Raw genomic sequence first — 20487 nt, forward strand, 5'->3', positions numbered from 1 at the left:
GCACAATTGGACTAAAATAAGCTTCTCCCAGGTGGTAACTGGGCAATAGAATGAGTTACTGAGCTGTTGTTCATTCCTTACAGACTGCTTCTCTTTCTATTTATATTAGTCACCTACTTCATAGGCCACAAAAGCAAAACCCCATACAGAAAGTTGGTTGCGGACACCTCATATGCCTGATGTTGTTTTCAAGTGACTGTGATCTTCAGTTATTAAGCTCTCTTTAAAGTGTTCTTCTTGTTGAAAGTGAAAAAGGTAAATAAATAGGGATTTAACATTTCTCTTCTCCCTTTCTCCTATTTGTGATTCTGCCCTGCCTGGTGCCAGTTCAGCTGCTGTGGGGGCATCTCCTACAAGGATTGGTCTCAGAACATGTATTTTAACTGCTCATCTGAGAACCTGAGTCGAGAACGCTGCTCTGTGCCATACTCCTGCTGCCTGGACCTTGATGACCATGTGAGGATACCAGTTTATATCAGTAATATTTATTTGTGTCACATACCATGTGCCCATATGATTTTAAGAACAAAATGTTTAAGGACTTGGCATTGTTTTTCCGAAATCTAGCCTGGAAAAGTATATGGTGTGCTTATAAATATCTTTCTATCTGTCTGTCTATCTATCTATCTATCTATCTATCTATCTATCTATCTATCTATCTATCTATCTATCTATCTATCAGTATGTCTGTCTGTCTGTCTATCTATCTATCTATCTATCTATCTATCTATCTATCTATCTATCTATCTGTATTTATGTCAATTTATCTATTTATTAAGTATTGAGGTTATTCCCCATCTCTCTCTAGTCATGGGTGCAGCCATGTTGAAATCTGTATTTCACTACATGCCAGTGCTAATGTTTGCACGTGTGCAGCAACTCTCCTTCCGATACCTGCAGTGTAACAAAGTTTCCAAAATGGCAGCACCCATATTTAGTGCTCCCGCTTGAGTGTAAACATCGCTAGAAGTAATCTGTTTGCGCTCGCGGGTTAGCTTGGGTATTACAAGTTGAAAATAAAACTTCTGCGTGCCAGCAAAACCCGATGCACACTAACTTATTCTCCCTATAGACTTCAATGGAGAGCACAGAAAAAAACCTAACTTATTGCTCATGCGCTAACCCGACAGGAGTTATTAATATTTATATTCACATGTTCTTCACATACAGGAAAATCTTATTTTTGTTGTAAATACATATTTTTATATACATGTGTGTGTGTGTGTGTATATATATATATATATATATATATATATATTTATATATGTATTTACCTTTACCTATATATTCCTATAGATATATAGGTATATATACTGTATATATATATATATATATATATATATATGTATATTGTTTACATTAATATATATATATATATATATATATATATATATATATATATATACAAAACACGGAAGGGAACTGCACTCTCATACCGGACCGGGTACACATCCCATGACCCTGAAACATGCTCAGCCCTGGGTGCTCACCGGCACTCACAGAAAGCTGTGCTGTCCTCAGAGTCACAGGCAGTTAACCCCAGACAGGCCTGGGTGCATGAACCATAGGGAAAATTACAAAACAAATTAATACAACACACAGAGAAAACCCTGCACTCACTTACAAGCTTTCAGCTAAGATTTAAAAGCAAAAATGGAAAGGTTAGTTACCGCATCTGGCCAAATGGGACAAGCCCAGGTACCACGTCAAGGTCCTTTCAAAAACCTGGGACCCTAAAACAGCCACACAATGCAAGCTCTTAAATCCAAACAAACTGGGAACAAGGGAAGGGTGCACAGGCTTATGTAATCACCCTAGACATATACAAAACACGGAAGGGAACTGCACTCTCATACCTGACCGGGTACACATCCCATTACCCTGCAACATGCTCAGCCCTGGATGCTCACCAGCACTCACAGGAAGCTGTGCTGTCCCCAGAGTCACAGGCAGTTAACCCCAGACAGGTCTGGGTGCAAGAACCATAGGGAAAATTACAAAACAAATTAATACAACACACAGAGAAAGTCCAGCACTCACTTACAAGCTCTCAGCTAAGGGTCCTAGGTATTGGAAAGGACATTGACGTGGTACCTGGGCTTGTCCCATTTGGCCAGATGCGGTAACTAACCTTTCCATTTTTGCTTTTAAATCTTAGCTGAGAGCTTGTAAGTGAGCGCTGGACTTTCTCTGTGTGAGATATATATATATATTTAATAATACAAATTCAATGTTCTTCTATTTGAAGAACTTAGCAATATAAAATATGCGGAATGCACTTCGGGTTTAGTGCTTTAGGTCTAACGCATTGTCAGGTTAGTGCACATGAAGAAATAGTTATCTTAAGGCACATTTTTAAAATATTAACTATAAAGTATTAAAATATATAATATGAAAATAATAATAATGATAAAAAATTATTATAGTTACTCTAGTCTAAACAATCCATAGAATATATATATATATATATATATATATATATATATACATATATATATATATATATATATATATATATATATATATATATATACACACACATACAGTGTATATATATAGGTTGAACTCAATGGACTTAGGTCTCTTTTCAACCTCATCTACTATGTTACTATGTATATTTATAATTACAGTATCATTAATAATTTTTAATTATAAATTGTAATTATAAATATTTTATATTTCATATCTCAATAACACGTCTTAAAGGGACAGTCTACTCCAAAATTGTTATTATTTAAAAGATAGATAATCCCTTTATTTCCCATTCCCCAGTTTTGCATAACCAACAAAGTTATATTAATATACTTTTTACCTCTGTGATTGCCTTGTATCTAAGCCACTGCAGACTGCTTTCTTATTTCAGATCTTTTGACAGAATTTATTTTAGCCAATCAGTGCTAACTCCCTGGTAACTCTATGGAAGTGAGCACAATGTTATAAATATGGCACACATGAACTAGCGCTGTCTAGCTGTAAAAAAACTGTTCAAATGCACTGAGATAAGAGGCGGCCTTCAAGGGCTTAGGAATTAGCATATGAGTCTACCTAGGTATAGTTTTCAACTAAGAATACCAAGAGAACAAAGCAAAACTGATGAGTAAAGTAAATTGGAAAGTTGTTTAAAATTGTATTCCCTATCTGAATAATGAAAGTTTAATTGGGACTAGACTGTCCGTTTAAGAAAACTGATTCTTCATGTGCGCTAACCCGACACTGCATTAGACCTAAATCGTGAAACCCGATGCGCGTTACACATATTTTACTTTCTTATGTTTCATATATAGAATTGTTTTTAATTTTTTATTATTAAATATATATTTCTATACATATCTGATAATGTAAATGTAAAATATATATATATATATATATATATATATACCTATATATCTACAGGAAAAGATATACAGGTATAGGTATATACTTATATATATATATATATATATATAAATATATATATATATATATATATATATATTGAAGTATTCATTTTAAATAAAAATAAAATTTTCCTGTATGTGAAGGACTTTAGAATGGGAATTATGTACAGGAAATACACAGTAAAACTCATTATTAAATATAAATATTGAATAAATATGATTATTCATGTTTTCAGGTATTTGACTGCAAAGGACGTGTGTGTGTGTGTATATATAACTCCAACAACACAAACGCACCCTACCACAGCAAAAAAAGCAAACCAGGTAACAGCTGAAAATAGCAAAAAAAAAAATTCCATCTTGTGTGAACATGTAGGGGAACACACACTGAAAGGAAAGACAGGCAGCACAGAACACTCGTTCAAACGCGTTTTGTTAGTAAACTGACTTCATCAATGACTGTAACCTAATGCTTAACAAACACTGCATACTTATATGTCTTAAAGGCCCTCCTCCTGTTAATGATTGGATATATACATCTAATAGGGTCAAGGAAAAAAAGGGCAGTCATCAAAGTTAACACATGCAGTGCTGTTCAAAAAGGAAAAATTAAAAAGGGGTTAGTAACATGTTAACAATTCATTCGTTTATGTATTTATGTACATGCAATCAGAACAATATCAAGGAAATAAATAATCAAAAACGATTTTTTTCTTTTCAAACAAGACAAAGTTAGTAGAAAAGGAGAAAAAAAAAACAAAAGAAAAGAAAAAAAAAATAGCAATAACAACAACAACAAATTATATTTTTGCTAAAGTTTATTTCGTTCTACAAAAAGTTTGATGTCCCACTCGGAATTAAGACCCTTTGGTATTCGAGTATCCAGCTGGAAAATCCAAACAACTTCTCTTTTACTGAGGACAGTGCCTCTATTACCTCCTCTTGGGTGTCTAGGAACTAGCTGGATACCCTGAATTGTCAAGAGTGAACGTAAATGCTCCAGAAACTACAAGGGCCTTGAAAGATAGGTTCCTGGAGCATTTACGTTCCATTGAAGATTCTAAATCTTGTACTCCGGTATCTCTGCACTTCAAGAGGTTCCACAACGCTGACAGTTCACTCTTGACAATTCAGGGTATCCAGCTGGTTCCTAGACACCCAAGAGGAGGTAAAAGAGGCACTGTCCTCAGTAAAAGAGAAGTTGTTTTTATTTTCCAGCTGGATACTCGAATGCCAAAGGATCTTAATTCCGAGTGGGACGTCAAACTTTTTGTAAAATAAAATTAACTTTAGCAATAATATATTTTTTTGTTGTTGTTATTGCTATTTTTGTTTTTTCTTTTATTTTGTTCTTTTTCTCCTTTTCTACTAACTTTGTCTTGTTTGAAAAGAAAAAAAATCGTTTTTGATTGTTTAAATTTATTTCCTTGATATTGTTCTGATTGCATGTACATAAATTAACGAATGAATTGATAGTTTATTGTTATCTCAGTGGAGCACAGTTGATCTGGTATTAGTGTATTACACATTTTATATACCTTGTCTATTTATGTTGTTCTCTATGTCCTTCACAGGCATCACAATATTTATATATTTAATATATGTTAACATGTTACTAACCCCTTTTTAATTTTTCCTTTTTGTACAGCACTGCATGTGTTAACTTTGATGACTGCCCTTTTTTTTCCTTGACCCTATTAGATGTATATATCCAATCATTAACAGGAGGAGGGCCTTTAAAACATATAAGTATTAAGTGTTTGTTAAGCATTAGGGTACGGTCATTGATGAAGTCAGTTTACTAACGAAATGTGTTTGACCAAGTGTTCTGTGCTGCCTGTCTTTCCTTTCAGTGTGTGTTCCCCTACATGTTCACACAAGATGGAATAAAGGTGTTTCTCTATTTACAGCTGTTACCTGGTGTGCTTTTTTGCTGTGGCAGGGTGCGTTTGTATTGTTGGAGTTTCTTAGAGCGATGGTGGATCGCTTCTTTTGAACAGCACCTGCTATCCTGTGTTTTGCCTTGCTTGCTGCCGTCAACGGACTTTGTAAGGAGGGGTGTGTTTTTTGCAGCGTGAAGATCAGTACGTTCTTTTACAGCTTTATGGAGGGAGGATATTTTTTCTGAGTGCCGCACTGAAGTTTGTCTTTCATTTCTTGGATCCACTGAAGAGGGTAAGCGGCACGGATTTCTTTATCCTGTCAACTTGTATTTTATAAGATGTAGCTGCTATATAATATTATTATTTTAACACGTATCTGCTTTAAGACGCTGCTCAACCCCAGAAGGTCTCATTACAATACACATATAATTGCCATCAGGTTCACTCTTTATTTCGGTGCATTTATTTAATTATTTATTTACACACACTGATAATTGACATGGCAGTAGAAGGGTTAATCTTTCAGCAATCAGCTGACAACGTTAGTGATGAGGACTTGTTTAGTACGGACTGTATTGAACAAGAAGAGAATAAGAATATTGACTCCCTTTTTTTCAAAATGGATAATCTCCTAAAAAAAGATTTGAGGTTTGAAATGGACATAAAGACCTTTGTGATGTATAAAAAAGCTAAGCGCATACCACGTGGATTGCGCATAAGGAAGTTTCCTTCATTTCAGGTCTTAGATCAGACTTTTATTGACAAATGGAATGCTGTTTTAACAGAATGTTCCCTGGCATTAATTGATCTGCTGATAGAGTATAAGAAACAGCAGAGGGATAAAGTCTGTAAGGAAAAATTAAAACTCCAAGAATATATACGGCCCCTGAGTGATAATCCAGACTTTAAGAAATATGATCAGAAAATTCAGAATGTTATTACTGAATTTAAAGAAAGTCTTTGGAATTTCAAAAAACAAAAAATCCTCAGGGACAAACTTGATTATGAGATTAATGAGGTTTACAAATGGACTGTCACTGAGAATAGGAGGAGATATAACCCCTATGGCAGAAATACCAATGGCTTACCTAAGAAAGTGAGATTTATGGAAACTGACATTGAATATGACTCCTCAGATGTGGATACTTTGGGAGAAGTATCATCACGACCTGACAGGAGTGAATCGTTTGTGTTACAGGCACAGGAGGTTTTCACTGGAATGTCTTTCTCCACACAGTAAAAAACGAGCAGCAGCATTTGAAACCAAATATAAGAAAATACGTAGAAGGGGACGTGGAAAATATAGTTAAAATATAAGAACTACTCCGGAGACAACACAAGCCAAGCCCAGGCGATATCCCCAGAGGAGGAGAATGTCACAACCCCAGAAATACATATAGTGCAGGACAATGTCATTAATTTGTCTTCATGTCATATTTCTAAAACTCATATTGAATTATTGTCTTTGGGTCTTAACTTTTCTCCCATGAGTCATTTTGACTTATTTAATACAGTTGTTGATTTAAATAAGTTTGTGAGGATATTAGTCCTTAAGAAACATTTCTTGGGGGCACAATTTAAACAACAGGTGAAAGATACTGATAAAGTGTATGCTTTGGACAAGGGTGTTTTAGATTTTGCTGACAAATGTGCTATATTGGATCTTTATTCTTTGGATAAAGATAATGAGAGCACAGATTAATAAAGAAATGGTCAACATTAGCACTATGAAAGGCAAATCAACCTTTTATCCTACACAAGCTGGATCTAGTGCCATTGAAGTATTTCAAAAGAAAGTTGAAATGGAATTGAGAGAATTGAGCAATGAGAAATTTACATCTGATTATAGGAAAAGTAATTTAACTCACTTACAGTACCTAGCCCTTAAAGAATTGGAGGCTAATAGTGAGTTAAAAATACACATCTCGGATAAAGGGGGCAAGGTAGTGGTTTTTGATAGGATTGATTACCTGAATGAAGCAAACAGGCAGTTATCAGATATACAGGTATATGAGAAATTATCCAATAACCCCACATATCGATTTAAAACCAAATTAAGTGGTATTTTGGACAAAGCTTTAGACAGTGGGGTAATAACAAAGGATAATTTTTTTTTTTTTTTTTGTCTGTAGATCATCCCAAAACAGCAATTTTTCACTACCTTCCAAAGGTTCACAAAGATAAATGTAACCCTCCTGGGAGGCCAACCGTGGCAGGAATAGGCTCTTTGAATAAAACTCTTTCTGAAATGATGGATGGCTTTCTTCAACCTTTCGTTTTAAGTCTAATGAGTTATATTAGAGACACAATAGATGTCATTAAACAGGTTGAAATTCTTGAATGGAAATCAATTTTTTTCTTTGTGACCATTGATGTAGGGTCGTTGTACACATGTATTCCACATGAGAAAGGCATACAGGCAATATAATTATTTTTGGATAATCAATCGACTTATGGTGAGAATTTGAAACAGTTTATCAGAATTTCTATTGAATACCTGTTGACCCATAATTTTTTTCTTTTTGTGTTGGTGGGAGCTGTTCCACATCTATGGAGACAAAAATCCCTTTAGAGATTATATCTACTTTTATGGTAGATATATTGACGACTTGTTGTTGGTTTGGAGGGGACCTGAAGAACTCATTCAACACTTCTTTGAGTATTTACAGGATAATAACTTAAATTTGAAGTTTACAATTGGAATATAATGAGAAAACAATGTCCTATTTGGACATCAAGTTATTATCAAATTCTGAGAAGTCTTGCATTGAAGTGGAACTTTTCCGCAAACAGATAGCAGGCCTTTCCCAAAAGCCAATACATACGGGTAAAGAGAAACTGTACTAGAGAGTCTAGCTATCAAAAACATTCTAAATAACTTACTGAGAGATTTGTTGCAAGAGTATACTGTATGAATTCTTTAGAAATGGTTAAAAATAAGGTAAACAATGAGGACAGACATGAGTACTTGAGACCAAGTAGATGTAGAAGAAAGGACATTTCAGTTAAACCTAAATTTATCACTACATTTAGTGAAGAAAATGGGAGGATATGTAAAATTGTGAAGGAAGCATTGCCAAAAACTGATGAGGCTCTACAGGATATTATTAAGGAAGGGATCACCTTCATACCAAAAAGAGCCAAAACTTTGGGTAATATTCTTTCACCCTCCATGTTACCTACTGAAGCCAAGGAGAACTGGCTTACTATCAAAACAGGTTTCTATAAATGTGGTAGTAGGAGATGCAAGTTTTGCACTTATGCTACTTTTGGAAGGGATTTTGTATCTTGTGTTAATCAAAAAAGTTTTAAGATACTGGAACACATAACATGTAATTCTTGTTATGTCATGTACCTCTTGGCCTGTAGGGGATGCCACAAGAACTATGTAGGTCAAACTACAAGGGCCTTGAAAGATAGGTTCCTGGAGCATTTACGTTCCTTTGAAGACCCTGAATCTAGTACTCCGGTATCTCTGCACCTCAAGATGTTCCACAACTCACTGACAGTTCACTCTTGACATTTCAGGGTATCCAGTTGGTTCCTAGACACCCAAGAAGAGGTAATAGAGGCACTGTTTTTTGGATTTTCCAGCTGGATACTCAAATACCAAAGGGTCTTAATTCCGAGTGGGACGTCAAACTTTTTGTAGAACAAAATTAACTTTAGCAATAATATAATTTTTTGTTGTTGTTATTGCTATTTTTGTTTTTCTTTTATTTTGTTCTTTTTCTCCTTTTCTACTTACTTTGTCTTGTTTGAAAAGAAAAAATCATTTTTTATTATTTGTTTAAATTTATTTCCTTGATATTGTTCTGATTGCATGTACATAAATTAACTGGAATGAATTGATAGTTTATTGTTATCTCAGTGGAGCATAGTTGATATCTGGTGTTAGTGTATTACACATTTTATATACCTTGGCTATTTATGTTGTTCTCTATGTGCTCCACAGGCATTACAATATTTATATATTTAATATATGTTAACATGTTACTAACCCCGTTTTAATTTTTCCTTTTTGTACAGCACTGCATGTGTTAACTTTGATGACTGCCCTTTTTTTCCTTGACCTTATTAGATTGCATGTATATATCCAATAATTAACATATATATAAGTATTCAGTGTCTGTTAAGCATTAGGTTACAGTCATTGATGGAGTCAGTTTACTAACGAAACGCGTTTGACCGAGTGTTCTGTGCTGCCTGTCTTTTCTTTAAGTGTGTGTTCCCCTGCATGTTCACACAAGATGGAATAGAGGTGTTTCTCTATTTACTGCCGTTACCTGGTGTGCTTTTTTGCTGTGGGAGGGTGCGTTTGTGTTGTTGGAGTTGTTTCTTGGAGCGGTGGTGGATTGTTTCTTTTGAACCGCACCTTCTATCCTGTGTATTGCCTTGCTTGCTGACGTCAACCGACTTTTTAAGGAAGGGTGTGTTTTTTGTGTGTGTGTATATATATATATATATATATATATATATATATATACAAACACACACACACACATATATATATAAATACATATATATATATATATATATATATATATATATATATATATATATATATATATATATATATATATATATATATATATATAGCCAGAAATCTGGGTAATCCTAGGATTACTCAGTGGCTGTGGGTAAAGCCCAATGTAAAATCATACTTTGGGCTTTACCCGGGTAATCCTAGGATTACCCAAACACTTCTGGATAAAGCTAATAAAATTATACATTGGGCTTTACCCGGGTAATGCTAGGAAAACACACCAAAAGTAAATTAAATATTTTTATTTTGGATTACACAGGCTCTGATTAGAACAGAACTCTCTGGAACCTATCTGCCCTCCTCCGTTATTGCATGATCTTATCTGATTGGTTGTGCATCCAGTGACCTCACAGAGACACGGACCAATCAGATCATGCATTAACGGCTGAGGGCAGATACACTCCAGAGAGTTCTGTTCTAATCAGAGTCTTGGGTACTGCAACTGCCACTGGGAACCTAACCACGGGTCCCACCACCCAAAACGTGCTTTTAAAGTTTCTCGGACAGAATTTGTGTTCGACAGATAATAATCTGACAGACAAATGACCTTTAAATAGCAGTCCGGTCTGTCCAAGAACATAATAACACAAAAAAAATTTAATTTCTTGTTGTTAAAAGACATGGTACAAAACATGAAACATGTTGGTGTATTTTCCTGGTAAAGCCCAGTGTATAATTTTTAGGATTACCTGGGTAAAGCCCAAAGTATGATTTTACATTGGGCTTTATCCACAGTCACTGGATAATCCTAGGGTTACCCAATTTCTGACTTTACCCGTAACATAAATATATATATATATATATATATATATATATATATATATATATATGCAAACACATATTGATACATGTATGTGTGTGTATGCATGTATATATACATAACAGCCCTTTGCGGTCAAAAACCTTGTCATATACCATATACCTTTGAGCCCTTATAACTTTTTTAAAAAAAAATATTTATATGAATATTTTTTATCGAATAGTGTTTATATGAGCGATTGTATACTCAAAATAGAGCCTAGATGCTGGCATGCTGAAATGCATGCTGGTATCAGGCTCACTGGGCTTGTGATGCCCAAAAAAGTACCCTATGGCAGTGTTTTTCAACCAGGGTGCCGTGGCACACTAGTGTGCCGTGAGAGATCCTCAGGTGTGCCACAGCAGACTGACAACAGTGTGACATATTTTTTAAACTTTGCTTGTTTTTTACTCCCAGTGCAGGGGTAGTTTGTAGGAGGCATGGCATAACAGCACAATACATACAGTATGTGTGTGTGTGTATGTGTATATATATATGCTGTATTAGGCTACAATGTGTGATTTTTTTTACATTTTGGGATAGTGGTGTGCCACAGGATTTTTTAATGTAAAAAAGTGTGCCACGGCAAAAAAAAGGTTAAAAATTACTGCCCTATGGTCATATGATCACTTTGACAACCAGTCACTGTGATTACATTTAAAAAATGACATATTAACAATAGCTTTCCCCTCCCCTTCTCTCCCTTTGACTGTGTATGTGAATAAAGGTGTAAAATGTATTTTAATAAAGTATATTTTTTATACAGTTTATTTTAATAAAATGTATTTTTATCCCTAAGTTTAATTTTATGCCCTTAGCAATTAAAAGCATTAAATTAAATTAAAAATATCAAATGTCTTCTCTGTCATTCTGCTGCTTTTATATACAGCACTAAAAAAGTATACTATGGCAGACCAAGATAATTTTTTTAAGAGTTTTTTAGCAAAGGATTTTAATAAAATTTTTATTTTAGGGAGTTTTTATAGAGGAGCTTTAATTTTAGGGGGGTTTATGGGGGGCTTTTTTAGTGTATTAGACAACAAATGCTCTACTTGTAATATCAAGGTAAAGATGTCCTGCGTGATAGAGCTTCCCATTATAAGTAGGAAATGGGTTCATTTTAGCACTCACATTAAACAAGTCTATGAGTACATTTTTTAACCAATGACTTTTAATACCAAAACAAGGCCAAGCATAAAATAACGCACCAAGCGCAATCAGTGATGCTCCACTTGTTATCTAGACCAGAGTCTGTACATTGTCATACCTCGTATCCTTGGAACGCCATTTCTTCCAGGTTCTGGAAGCCAAAATTTTGTGTCTTTTTTGTTAGCAATGTGTTTTTTCTCGTTGTTATTCTTTTTTTCTGTGTCTATAATTGATGCAAAACAAAAGAAACGAGGCATCCGAGAATCAGAAACAACAAGGTGTTGCGTATTTACAGTGGAAGGGCAGCTGCGGAAGAACTGACGCGTTTCGCGCATGATGTGCTTCGTCAGAGAATTGATGCAATTGATTTTCCATGTCCTATTGGTCTGGGGTTGCATGACGATGTTTGCTCAATTTTTAATGCTATTTATTCTGACATGTATTGGTTCATTTGCTGTTTGAACTTTGTTGCCCAGTTCTGCCTTTTTCTGCTTGCTACTGACCTTGCAACTTGCTACTTATTTCTGGATTTCTCTATTTGTTACCGGACCTGCTTGCCCCTGACCATGCAACCTGCTTCTTGCTTCTGGACTGATATACTGTTGTAAAACCTGTTTACCTCTGACTTCGAAATCTGTTACTAGATTCTGGATTGACCTACTGTTGTCTAGACCCTGCAACCTGCTACTTACTTCTGGACTGACCTGCTATTGTCAAACCTGCTTGCCTCGACCCTGTAACTTGCTACTGGCCTAACCTGTTGTCTTTGTAGTCTGCATTCCAGTAAGTCCTTTTATCCTTTTCTTTGCATACTACCCCAAGTATTCCGGTGGGGTTACATACTGTGATTACCCAGAAGGCTCTGGTTAACTTATACTATTCTCTCCTCAGCTTACTGAGTTTCAAGATTGACAATGCTGTACCGTTTACTGACAGTATACACGGTCCAGTATGGATCCCAATGAGTTGGCCAGAGCTGTGATCCACAAAGCTCATTTACTTGAGAATTGTGATGCATAAATCATTGAAGTCTAGGTTTGCAGTAGGTGAGACTTGTTCATATTATTAGATCATGACATCATATTTATTAAACAGAGTTACTGTGAGTCCCTCGCATGAGAGAGACCTGAAGTCATGTGACAACTAGCAGATCTGGTGTTCTCATAAAGGAAAAGTAGACAGCTGCTAAGCGGTACTTGTTCTATCTAATCAAGAACTAAATATGTATAATAAACTTTTGTCCTCTTTCTGTTCTATAAACAGATGTATTAACAAGTTAGAAATCATTTTATTAACCTGTTTGTATGGAAAATGGAAGAGTAAATTGTGCCCATCTGCTGGATATAAAACTCATTTACATGCACAGTGTGAATCTGCTGTACTGTATTACAAAATATCTGCATAGAACATAAAACTCAGTAAACCTGTGAGTTTATCAGTAACATTTGAATTGTTTTGTAGTCCATAAACCTTTGTTTGATGTGACAAATTATAAGCAGATATAAATAAAGAAATACACTGATAAAGCCGTAATCATGTAGCATGTTGCAGGGGCAGTATCCTAAAGTCGGAAGTATGTACTTCAGCCTCTTGTATGAAATCTACCATTATGCACGTTAAATTACAGGATAAAAAAATGAAAGTGCCTTGCAAAGTATTTTAACCCCTTAGTGACCAGAGCACTTTTCCATTTTCTGTCCGTTTGGGACCAGGGCTATTTTTACATTTCTGCAGTGTTTGTGTTTAGCTGTAATTTTCATATTACTCATTTACTGTACTCACGCATATTATATACCGTTTTTCTCGCCAATAAATGGACTTTCTAAAGATACCATTATTTTCATCATATCTTATAATTTGCTATAATGTTTTTTTATAAAATATGATGAAAAAATGGAAAATAACACACGGCTAGATTACGAGTTTTTGTCGGTAATGGTGTGCGGTGCTAACGAGCAGTTTCTGATCACTGCTCACCTACAGACAACGCTGGTATTACGGGTTTTTTTAAACACGGCGTTAGCCGCAGAAAAGTGAGTGGAGAGCAAAATTTAGCTCCACATCTCACTGTAATACCAGCGCTGCTTACGGTAGCGGTCAGCTGGTAAAACGTGCTCGTGCATGATTTCCCCATAGGAATCAATGGGGCAGAGACGGCTAAAAAAAAACACTAACACCTACAAAAAAGCAGCGTTCAGCTCCTAACGCAGCCCCATTGATTGCTATGGGGAAAGAAAATTTACGTTTACACCTAACACACTAACATGAACCCCGAGTCTAAACACCACTAATCTTACACTTATTAACCCTTAATCTGCCGCCCCCCCCGACATCGCCGACACCTACATTATATAATTAACCCCTAATCTGCCGCTCTGGACACCGCCGCCACCTACATTATACTTATGAACCCCTAATCTGCTTCCCCCAACATCACCGAACCCTACATTATATTTATTAACCCCTAATCTTCTGCCCCCAATGTCGCCGCAACCTAACTACACTTATTAACCCCTAATCTGCCGCCCCCAACGTCGCCGCCACTATTATAAAATTATTAACCCCTAAACCTAACCCTAACACCCCCCTAACTTAAATCTAATTTAAATAAATCTAAATAAAATAACTATAATTAACTAAATTATTTCTATTTAAAACTAAATACTTACCTATAAAATAAACCCTAAGCTAGCTACAATATAACTAATAGTTACATTATATCTAGCTTAGGGTTTATTTTTATTTTACAGGCAAGTTTGTATTTATTTTAACTAGGTAGAATAGTTACTAAATAGTTATTAACTATTTAATAGCTACTTAGCTAAAATAAATACAAATATACCTGTAAAATAATTTAGGGAATTAACTTAATTATAGTGTAGTGTTAGGTGTAATTGTAACTTAGGTTAGGTTTTATTTTACAGGTAAATTTGTACTTATTTTAGCTAGGTAGCTATTAAATAGTTAATATCTATTTAATAACTATTGTACCTAGTTAAAATAAATACAAAGTTGCCTGTAAAATAAAAATAAACCCTGAGATAGCTACAATGTAACTATTAGTTATATTGTAGCTATCTTAGGGTTTATTTTATAGGTAAGTATTTAGTTTTAAATAGGAATAATTTAGTTAATAATAGTAATTTTATTTAGATTTATTTAAATTATATTTAAGTTAGGGGAGGGTTAGGGTTAGACTTAGGTTTAAGGGTTAATACATTTAATATAGTGGCGGCGACGTTGGGGGCAGCAGATTAAGGGTTGATAAATGTAGGTAGGTGGCAGCGATGTTAGGGACGAAAGATTAGGGGTTAATAATATTTAACTAGTGTTTGCGAGGCGGGAGTGCGGGTTTAGGGGTTAATATATTTATTAAAGTGGCGGCGATGTCCGGTTCGGCAGATTAGGGGTTTAAATTTTTATTTAAGTGTTTGCGATGTGGGGGGGCCTAGGTTTAGGGGTTAATAGGTAGTTTATGGGTGTTAGTGTGCTTTTTAGCACTTTAGTTAAGAGCGTTATACTACGGCGTTAGCCCATAAAACTCTTAACTACTGACTTTAAAATGCGGTATGAGTCTTGACAGGAGAGGGTGTACCGCTCACTTTTAGGAAGACTTGTAATACTGGCATTAGGAAAATCCAATTGAAAATATAGGATACGCAATTGATGTAAGTGGATTTGCGGTATGTTCGAGTCGCGCCAAAAAAGTGAGCGGTACACCTATACCTGCAAGATTCGTAATACTAGCGGGCATTAAAAAACAGCGTTGGGACCTCTCAACTCTGCTTTTTAAGGCTAACGCAAGACTCGTAATCTAGCCGACACTTTTTCTAACTTTAACCCCCAAAATCTGTTACACATCTACAACCACCAAAAAACAACCAAAATAAATAGTTTCTAAATTTTGTCCCGAGAAATACCCAATGTTTACATGTTCTTTGCTTTTTTTGCATATGTTTATATATACTGGATATATTTTTTTTTAGAAGATGACCCAAAGTATTGATCTAGGCCCATTTTGGTATATTCCATGCCACCATTTCACCGCCAAATGCGATAAAGTAAAATAAATTGTTCACTTTTTCACAAACTTTAGGTTTCTCACTGAAATTATTTACAAACAGCTTGTGCAATTATGGCATAAATGGTTGTAAATGCTTCTCTGGGGTCCCCTTTATTCAGAAGTAGCAGACTTATATGGCTTTGGCGTTGCTTTTTGGTAATTAGAAGGCCACTAAATGACGCTGCACACCACACGTGTATTATGCCCAGCATTGAAGGGGTTAATAAGGGAGCTTGTAGGGTTAATTTTAGTGTTTTGTAGTAGACAACCCAAAGTATTGCTCTAGGCCCATTTTGGTATATTTAATGCCACCATTTCACCGCCAAATGCGATCAAATTTAAAAAAATTACATTTTTCACAATTTTAGATTTCTCACTGAAATTAATTACAAACAGCTTGTGCAATTATGGCACAAATGGTTGTAAAAGCTTATCTGGGATCCCCTTTGTTTAGAAATAGCAGACATATATGGCTTTGGCGTTGCTTTTTGGTAATTAGAAGGCTGCTAAATGCCGCTGAGCACCACACGTGTATTATGCCCAGCAGTGAAGGGGTAATTAGGGAGCTTGAAGGGTTAATTTTAGCTTTAGTGTAGAGATCAGCTTCCCACCTGACACATCCCACCCCCTGATCCCTCCCAAACAGCTCTCTTCCCTCCCCCACCCCATAATTGTCCCGCCATCTTAAGTACTGGCAGAAAATCTGACAGTACTAAAATAAAAGTTTTTTTTTTTAAAAAAAAACAAACATATTCTGCGTTGTAGGATCCCCCCTTAGCCCACAACCTTCCCTCCCCTACCTTTATGTGCACCATCTTGTGTACTGGTAGCTGTCTTCCAGTACCCAGTTTGCCATAAAATATGGTATTTTTTTAATTTTAGCATATTTTTCTGTAGTGTTGCTGCCCCCCCTCATTAACCAACCCCCCACCCTCTCCCAGATCCCTTAGATAAAAATTCCCCCCCTCCTCTCTCCCACCTTATCTAAGAAATTGTGCCATAGTGTAGCGTTCCCACCCGCTCCTGCCTCCGTGGTCACGCCCGTGCGTGCCTCCGGTGCCCCCGCACATGATCCTGCCTCCCTCTGATGCACTTCCCCCCCATCGATGGCCGCTCACAGAGTGGCTCTCTCTGCAATGGATGGCTAACAAATGTTATTGCAGGATGCCTCAATATCGAGGCATCACTGCAATAACATGAAAGCTAGTCCTTTTTCTGTGAGAGAGAGAAGGCTGCCCTATCTGACCTAAAGAATAATAAACAGCTGGTCATTAAGGGGGCTGATAAAGGTGGAGCTACTGTGCTGTTAGATAAACAATATTATGTAATTGAAATTTCCACTTAGCTATCGGATGTTGAGGTGTATAAGAAACTAACTTGTAATCCTATTTTTAATATAAAAAAAGAGATTTTGGGCTGTATACATGCTGCTGTTAGGAATGGGGTGCTTAATAATGATACAGCATGATTTATATTAAATTCTGAGGACATTACACCTGTCCTCTATACCCCCCCAAGGTTCACAAAAATGTAGATGCCCCATTGTGGTGGGTTTGGGTTCCATACTATCTAAGGTATCTGTATATTTGGATAGGGTATTGAGACCTTTTGTAAATTCAAATTCATATATTAAAGATATGGGTGACTTTTTAGTTAACTACAGGGTTTTTCTATTGAGAGTACTAAGGGCATTTCTATTTAGCCTTGATGTGACATCATTATATACTTCTATTACTCATGAGGCTGGTATTGGAGCGGTTGGTAGAATAATGAGTCAGGACGATAGATATATTACAAAAGGAATTTATTCTACAGTTGTTAAATATTGTCCTGAGTTGCAATTACGTCCAGTTTGAGGACCATTATTACCTACAGTTCCAAAGTACGGCCATGGGTTCCAATGTCGCCCCTACATACGCCTACATCTATGTGAATGTCTTTGAGGAATATTTTGCTTATAACCATCATTATTTTTAATGTATGGCACCACCGGGTGGCGATATATAGATGACATTTTTGGCATGTTGCTGGGCGACATTGGAACCCTGGAGAAATTTGTGAATGATTTGAACTCTGCAACTCATCACATCAGGTTTAAATGGGTTTCTGTGGTCTTTTTGGACACAATGGTTTTTAAAAATACCCATGGTCTTGTAGTTTATCTACATAAGAAAGAAACAGATTGTAATACACTTCTTCACTATACCAGTGCCCACCCCCAACTTTGATTAGATCTCTCCCTAGAAGCCAACTCTTGACAGTAAGGCATATTGTGTCTGAAACTGGTCCAGTTAAACAGAGATTGATTGAGATGGGTGATTGCTTCAAAGATAGGGGTTATCCAACTGAATTAATACAAAGAGAAATTGATAATGTTTTGGAAATCCCTAGACAATCTCTGTTGGAATAAAAGGAGGATAGGGTTAAGAAAAAATCAAATAGATTGGTGTTTGTTAGCCAGTATTCCCAATTCAGTAATAACATTTGCAAGATTCATTTTAAACACTGGCATATATTACAGACATGTAATCCTGCGGTTACGGAATTTAGAGAGCCTCCAATGCCTGCCTATAGAAGTGGCAGGAATCTGAAAGATGAGCTGGTACGTGCCGATATTGGCCCTTCGAATAAAAAAGCATTGGTCCAGGGTTATATTGGTAAGAGGAATTTGGGCAGCTTCTCCTGCCTTAGCTGCTCTAATTGTAATAGCATAATTAAAGGCCCACTTTCTGTCATTCAAGTACATTAAAGAAATATGAAACTTTTAGCTGTAATACTGAGTTTGCGGTTTATTATATTAAATGCCCATGTGGGCTAGGGTACGTTGGCGAGACCAACCGTAAAGTCTGTGAACGCGTAAATCAACATAAGAGCAATATAAGGACCAAGAAGACGGATGCACCAGTAGCAAATCACTTTTTAACTGCTGGACATAATTTAAGACAGCTTAGTTTTCAGATTCTAGAAAATGTAAAACACCCTAGGAGAGGTGGTGTGATAGGATCACAATTCTGAAAGTGAGGGAGGCATTTTGGATTAGTAAGCTTGGGACTATGTACCCCAAGGGAATGAATAGAGAATTAGATTTATCTTTATGTCTGTAATAAAAATGGTGTGTTATATGAATTATATTTACTCTGTGATTAAAACTCAAATTGGGTTGTTTTTGCTTTAAGATAACTGTTCTACCCTTCCTGTTTAGCCTTTATAATATTCACTATGTGTTGTTGTAAATTTAAATGCTAATAGATAAAATATGTAAGCCCACTAGGTGGCAGTATTATAGGTATGTCAGGTGTTTTGAGGGGTGTGGTTTAGAGAGGTTTTTAAGGCATGATCATTACAGGTGTACCCATACATAACTAAGGACTAGCTTCTGAAACGTTGTATGATTTGTGGTCTGGCTGTATGAGCTTAATAAATCTGTTATAGATATTGGTGGTGCTGCTCTTTCTTCGTATATGTGTATATATGTATTAACAGACATATATACACATATAAATACATATGTATACACATAAAAAATATATGTGCATTGGAGCCCTTTGCAGTCAAGTAGATGAAAACATGTTAAAGCAATATTCATATTAAATAGTGTTTAGCGCTGCAGAATCTGTTGACGCTCTACAAATAACCGATAACAATAATAATAATAATGTACTGTGTATTTACTGTGTTTATATATATATATATATATATATATATATATATATATATATATATATATATATATATATTCATTTATATATATTCATTTATATATACAGTCATGGCTAAAAATATTGGCACCCCTGAATTTCTTTCAGATAATGCACCACTTCGCCCAGAAAATTGTTGCAATTACAAATGTTTAGGCATTCTCATGTTTATTTCTTTTGTTTGTTTTGGTATGGCACAAAAAGGTGGAGGAAAAAAGCCAAATCTGACACATTCCACTCAAAACTCCAAAAATGGACTGAACAAAATTATTGGTAACTTCTTAAAATTGTAATTAATAATTGCATTCCAAGTTTGTGATGCTCCTGTAATTTGTAATTCAACTCACCTGTATCAATTAACAGGTGCTGACAATATAGAAATCACACCGGCAACCAGTTAAAAATTGACTCAACCTTTCTGTTGTGTGTCTCTGTGTCATGGTTCAGCCTTGAATTGAACCTGGGACCTGTCTCTATTTCTGCTGCTGTTCTTTCCCAGCCTGTTGTTTTGCTACTATGCCACCAGTTGGCTTGATCACAGGAAAAGAATATTGTGTTTTTCTGTTTGCTGCAACCTTGGCTATCTGGCTCCACCTGCTTGCCAGCTGAATTAAATCATTTAATCAGCAGCCTTGGCACTGTGTTTCATTTTTGGACTGATTTCCTGGCAATTGATCTTGCCTAAAACTCTATTTCCTAAAGACTGACTCAGGTACTTTTGTTTGCTTAGTTAAATCTGCTGCATCACTGAGCTCTACATCAAAATTGGATTGTAATCCTTACTTGAACTTTGTGACTAGATATTGCTCCAACTAGAAAATTCAACTTCAGAGTCTTGCTACTAAGTTGCTGTTGATTTCCAACTACTGCTTATAACATCCTGAAAGCTACAAACTGCAACTTCAAAAACGTTTATTTGTATCAAGGTATTGTGCTCTGAATCTCTAATACTCTCAATAGTTATTTTCCTCT

The 20487-nt window shown here is 35.7% G+C and overlaps 1 protein-coding gene across 3 annotated transcripts in view; it reads left to right on the top strand.

The window, feature by feature from the left end:
• The window catches only part of TSPAN33 (tetraspanin 33), a 130402-nt gene that overhangs the window by 102822 nt on the left and 7093 nt on the right, over positions 1-20487 (top strand). For all 3 annotated transcript variants that reach the window (XM_053716357.1, XM_053716359.1, XM_053716358.1), the window contains exon 6: positions 328-456. In XM_053716357.1, the coding sequence (XP_053572332.1) occupies positions 328-456 (129 nt within the window). The remainder of the gene's footprint in view (positions 1-327; positions 457-20487) is intronic.

Source organism: Bombina bombina, chromosome 6, assembly GCF_027579735.1.
Source record: "Bombina bombina isolate aBomBom1 chromosome 6, aBomBom1.pri, whole genome shotgun sequence".
NCBI classification, from domain to species: Eukaryota; Metazoa; Chordata; class Amphibia; order Anura; family Bombinatoridae; genus Bombina; species Bombina bombina.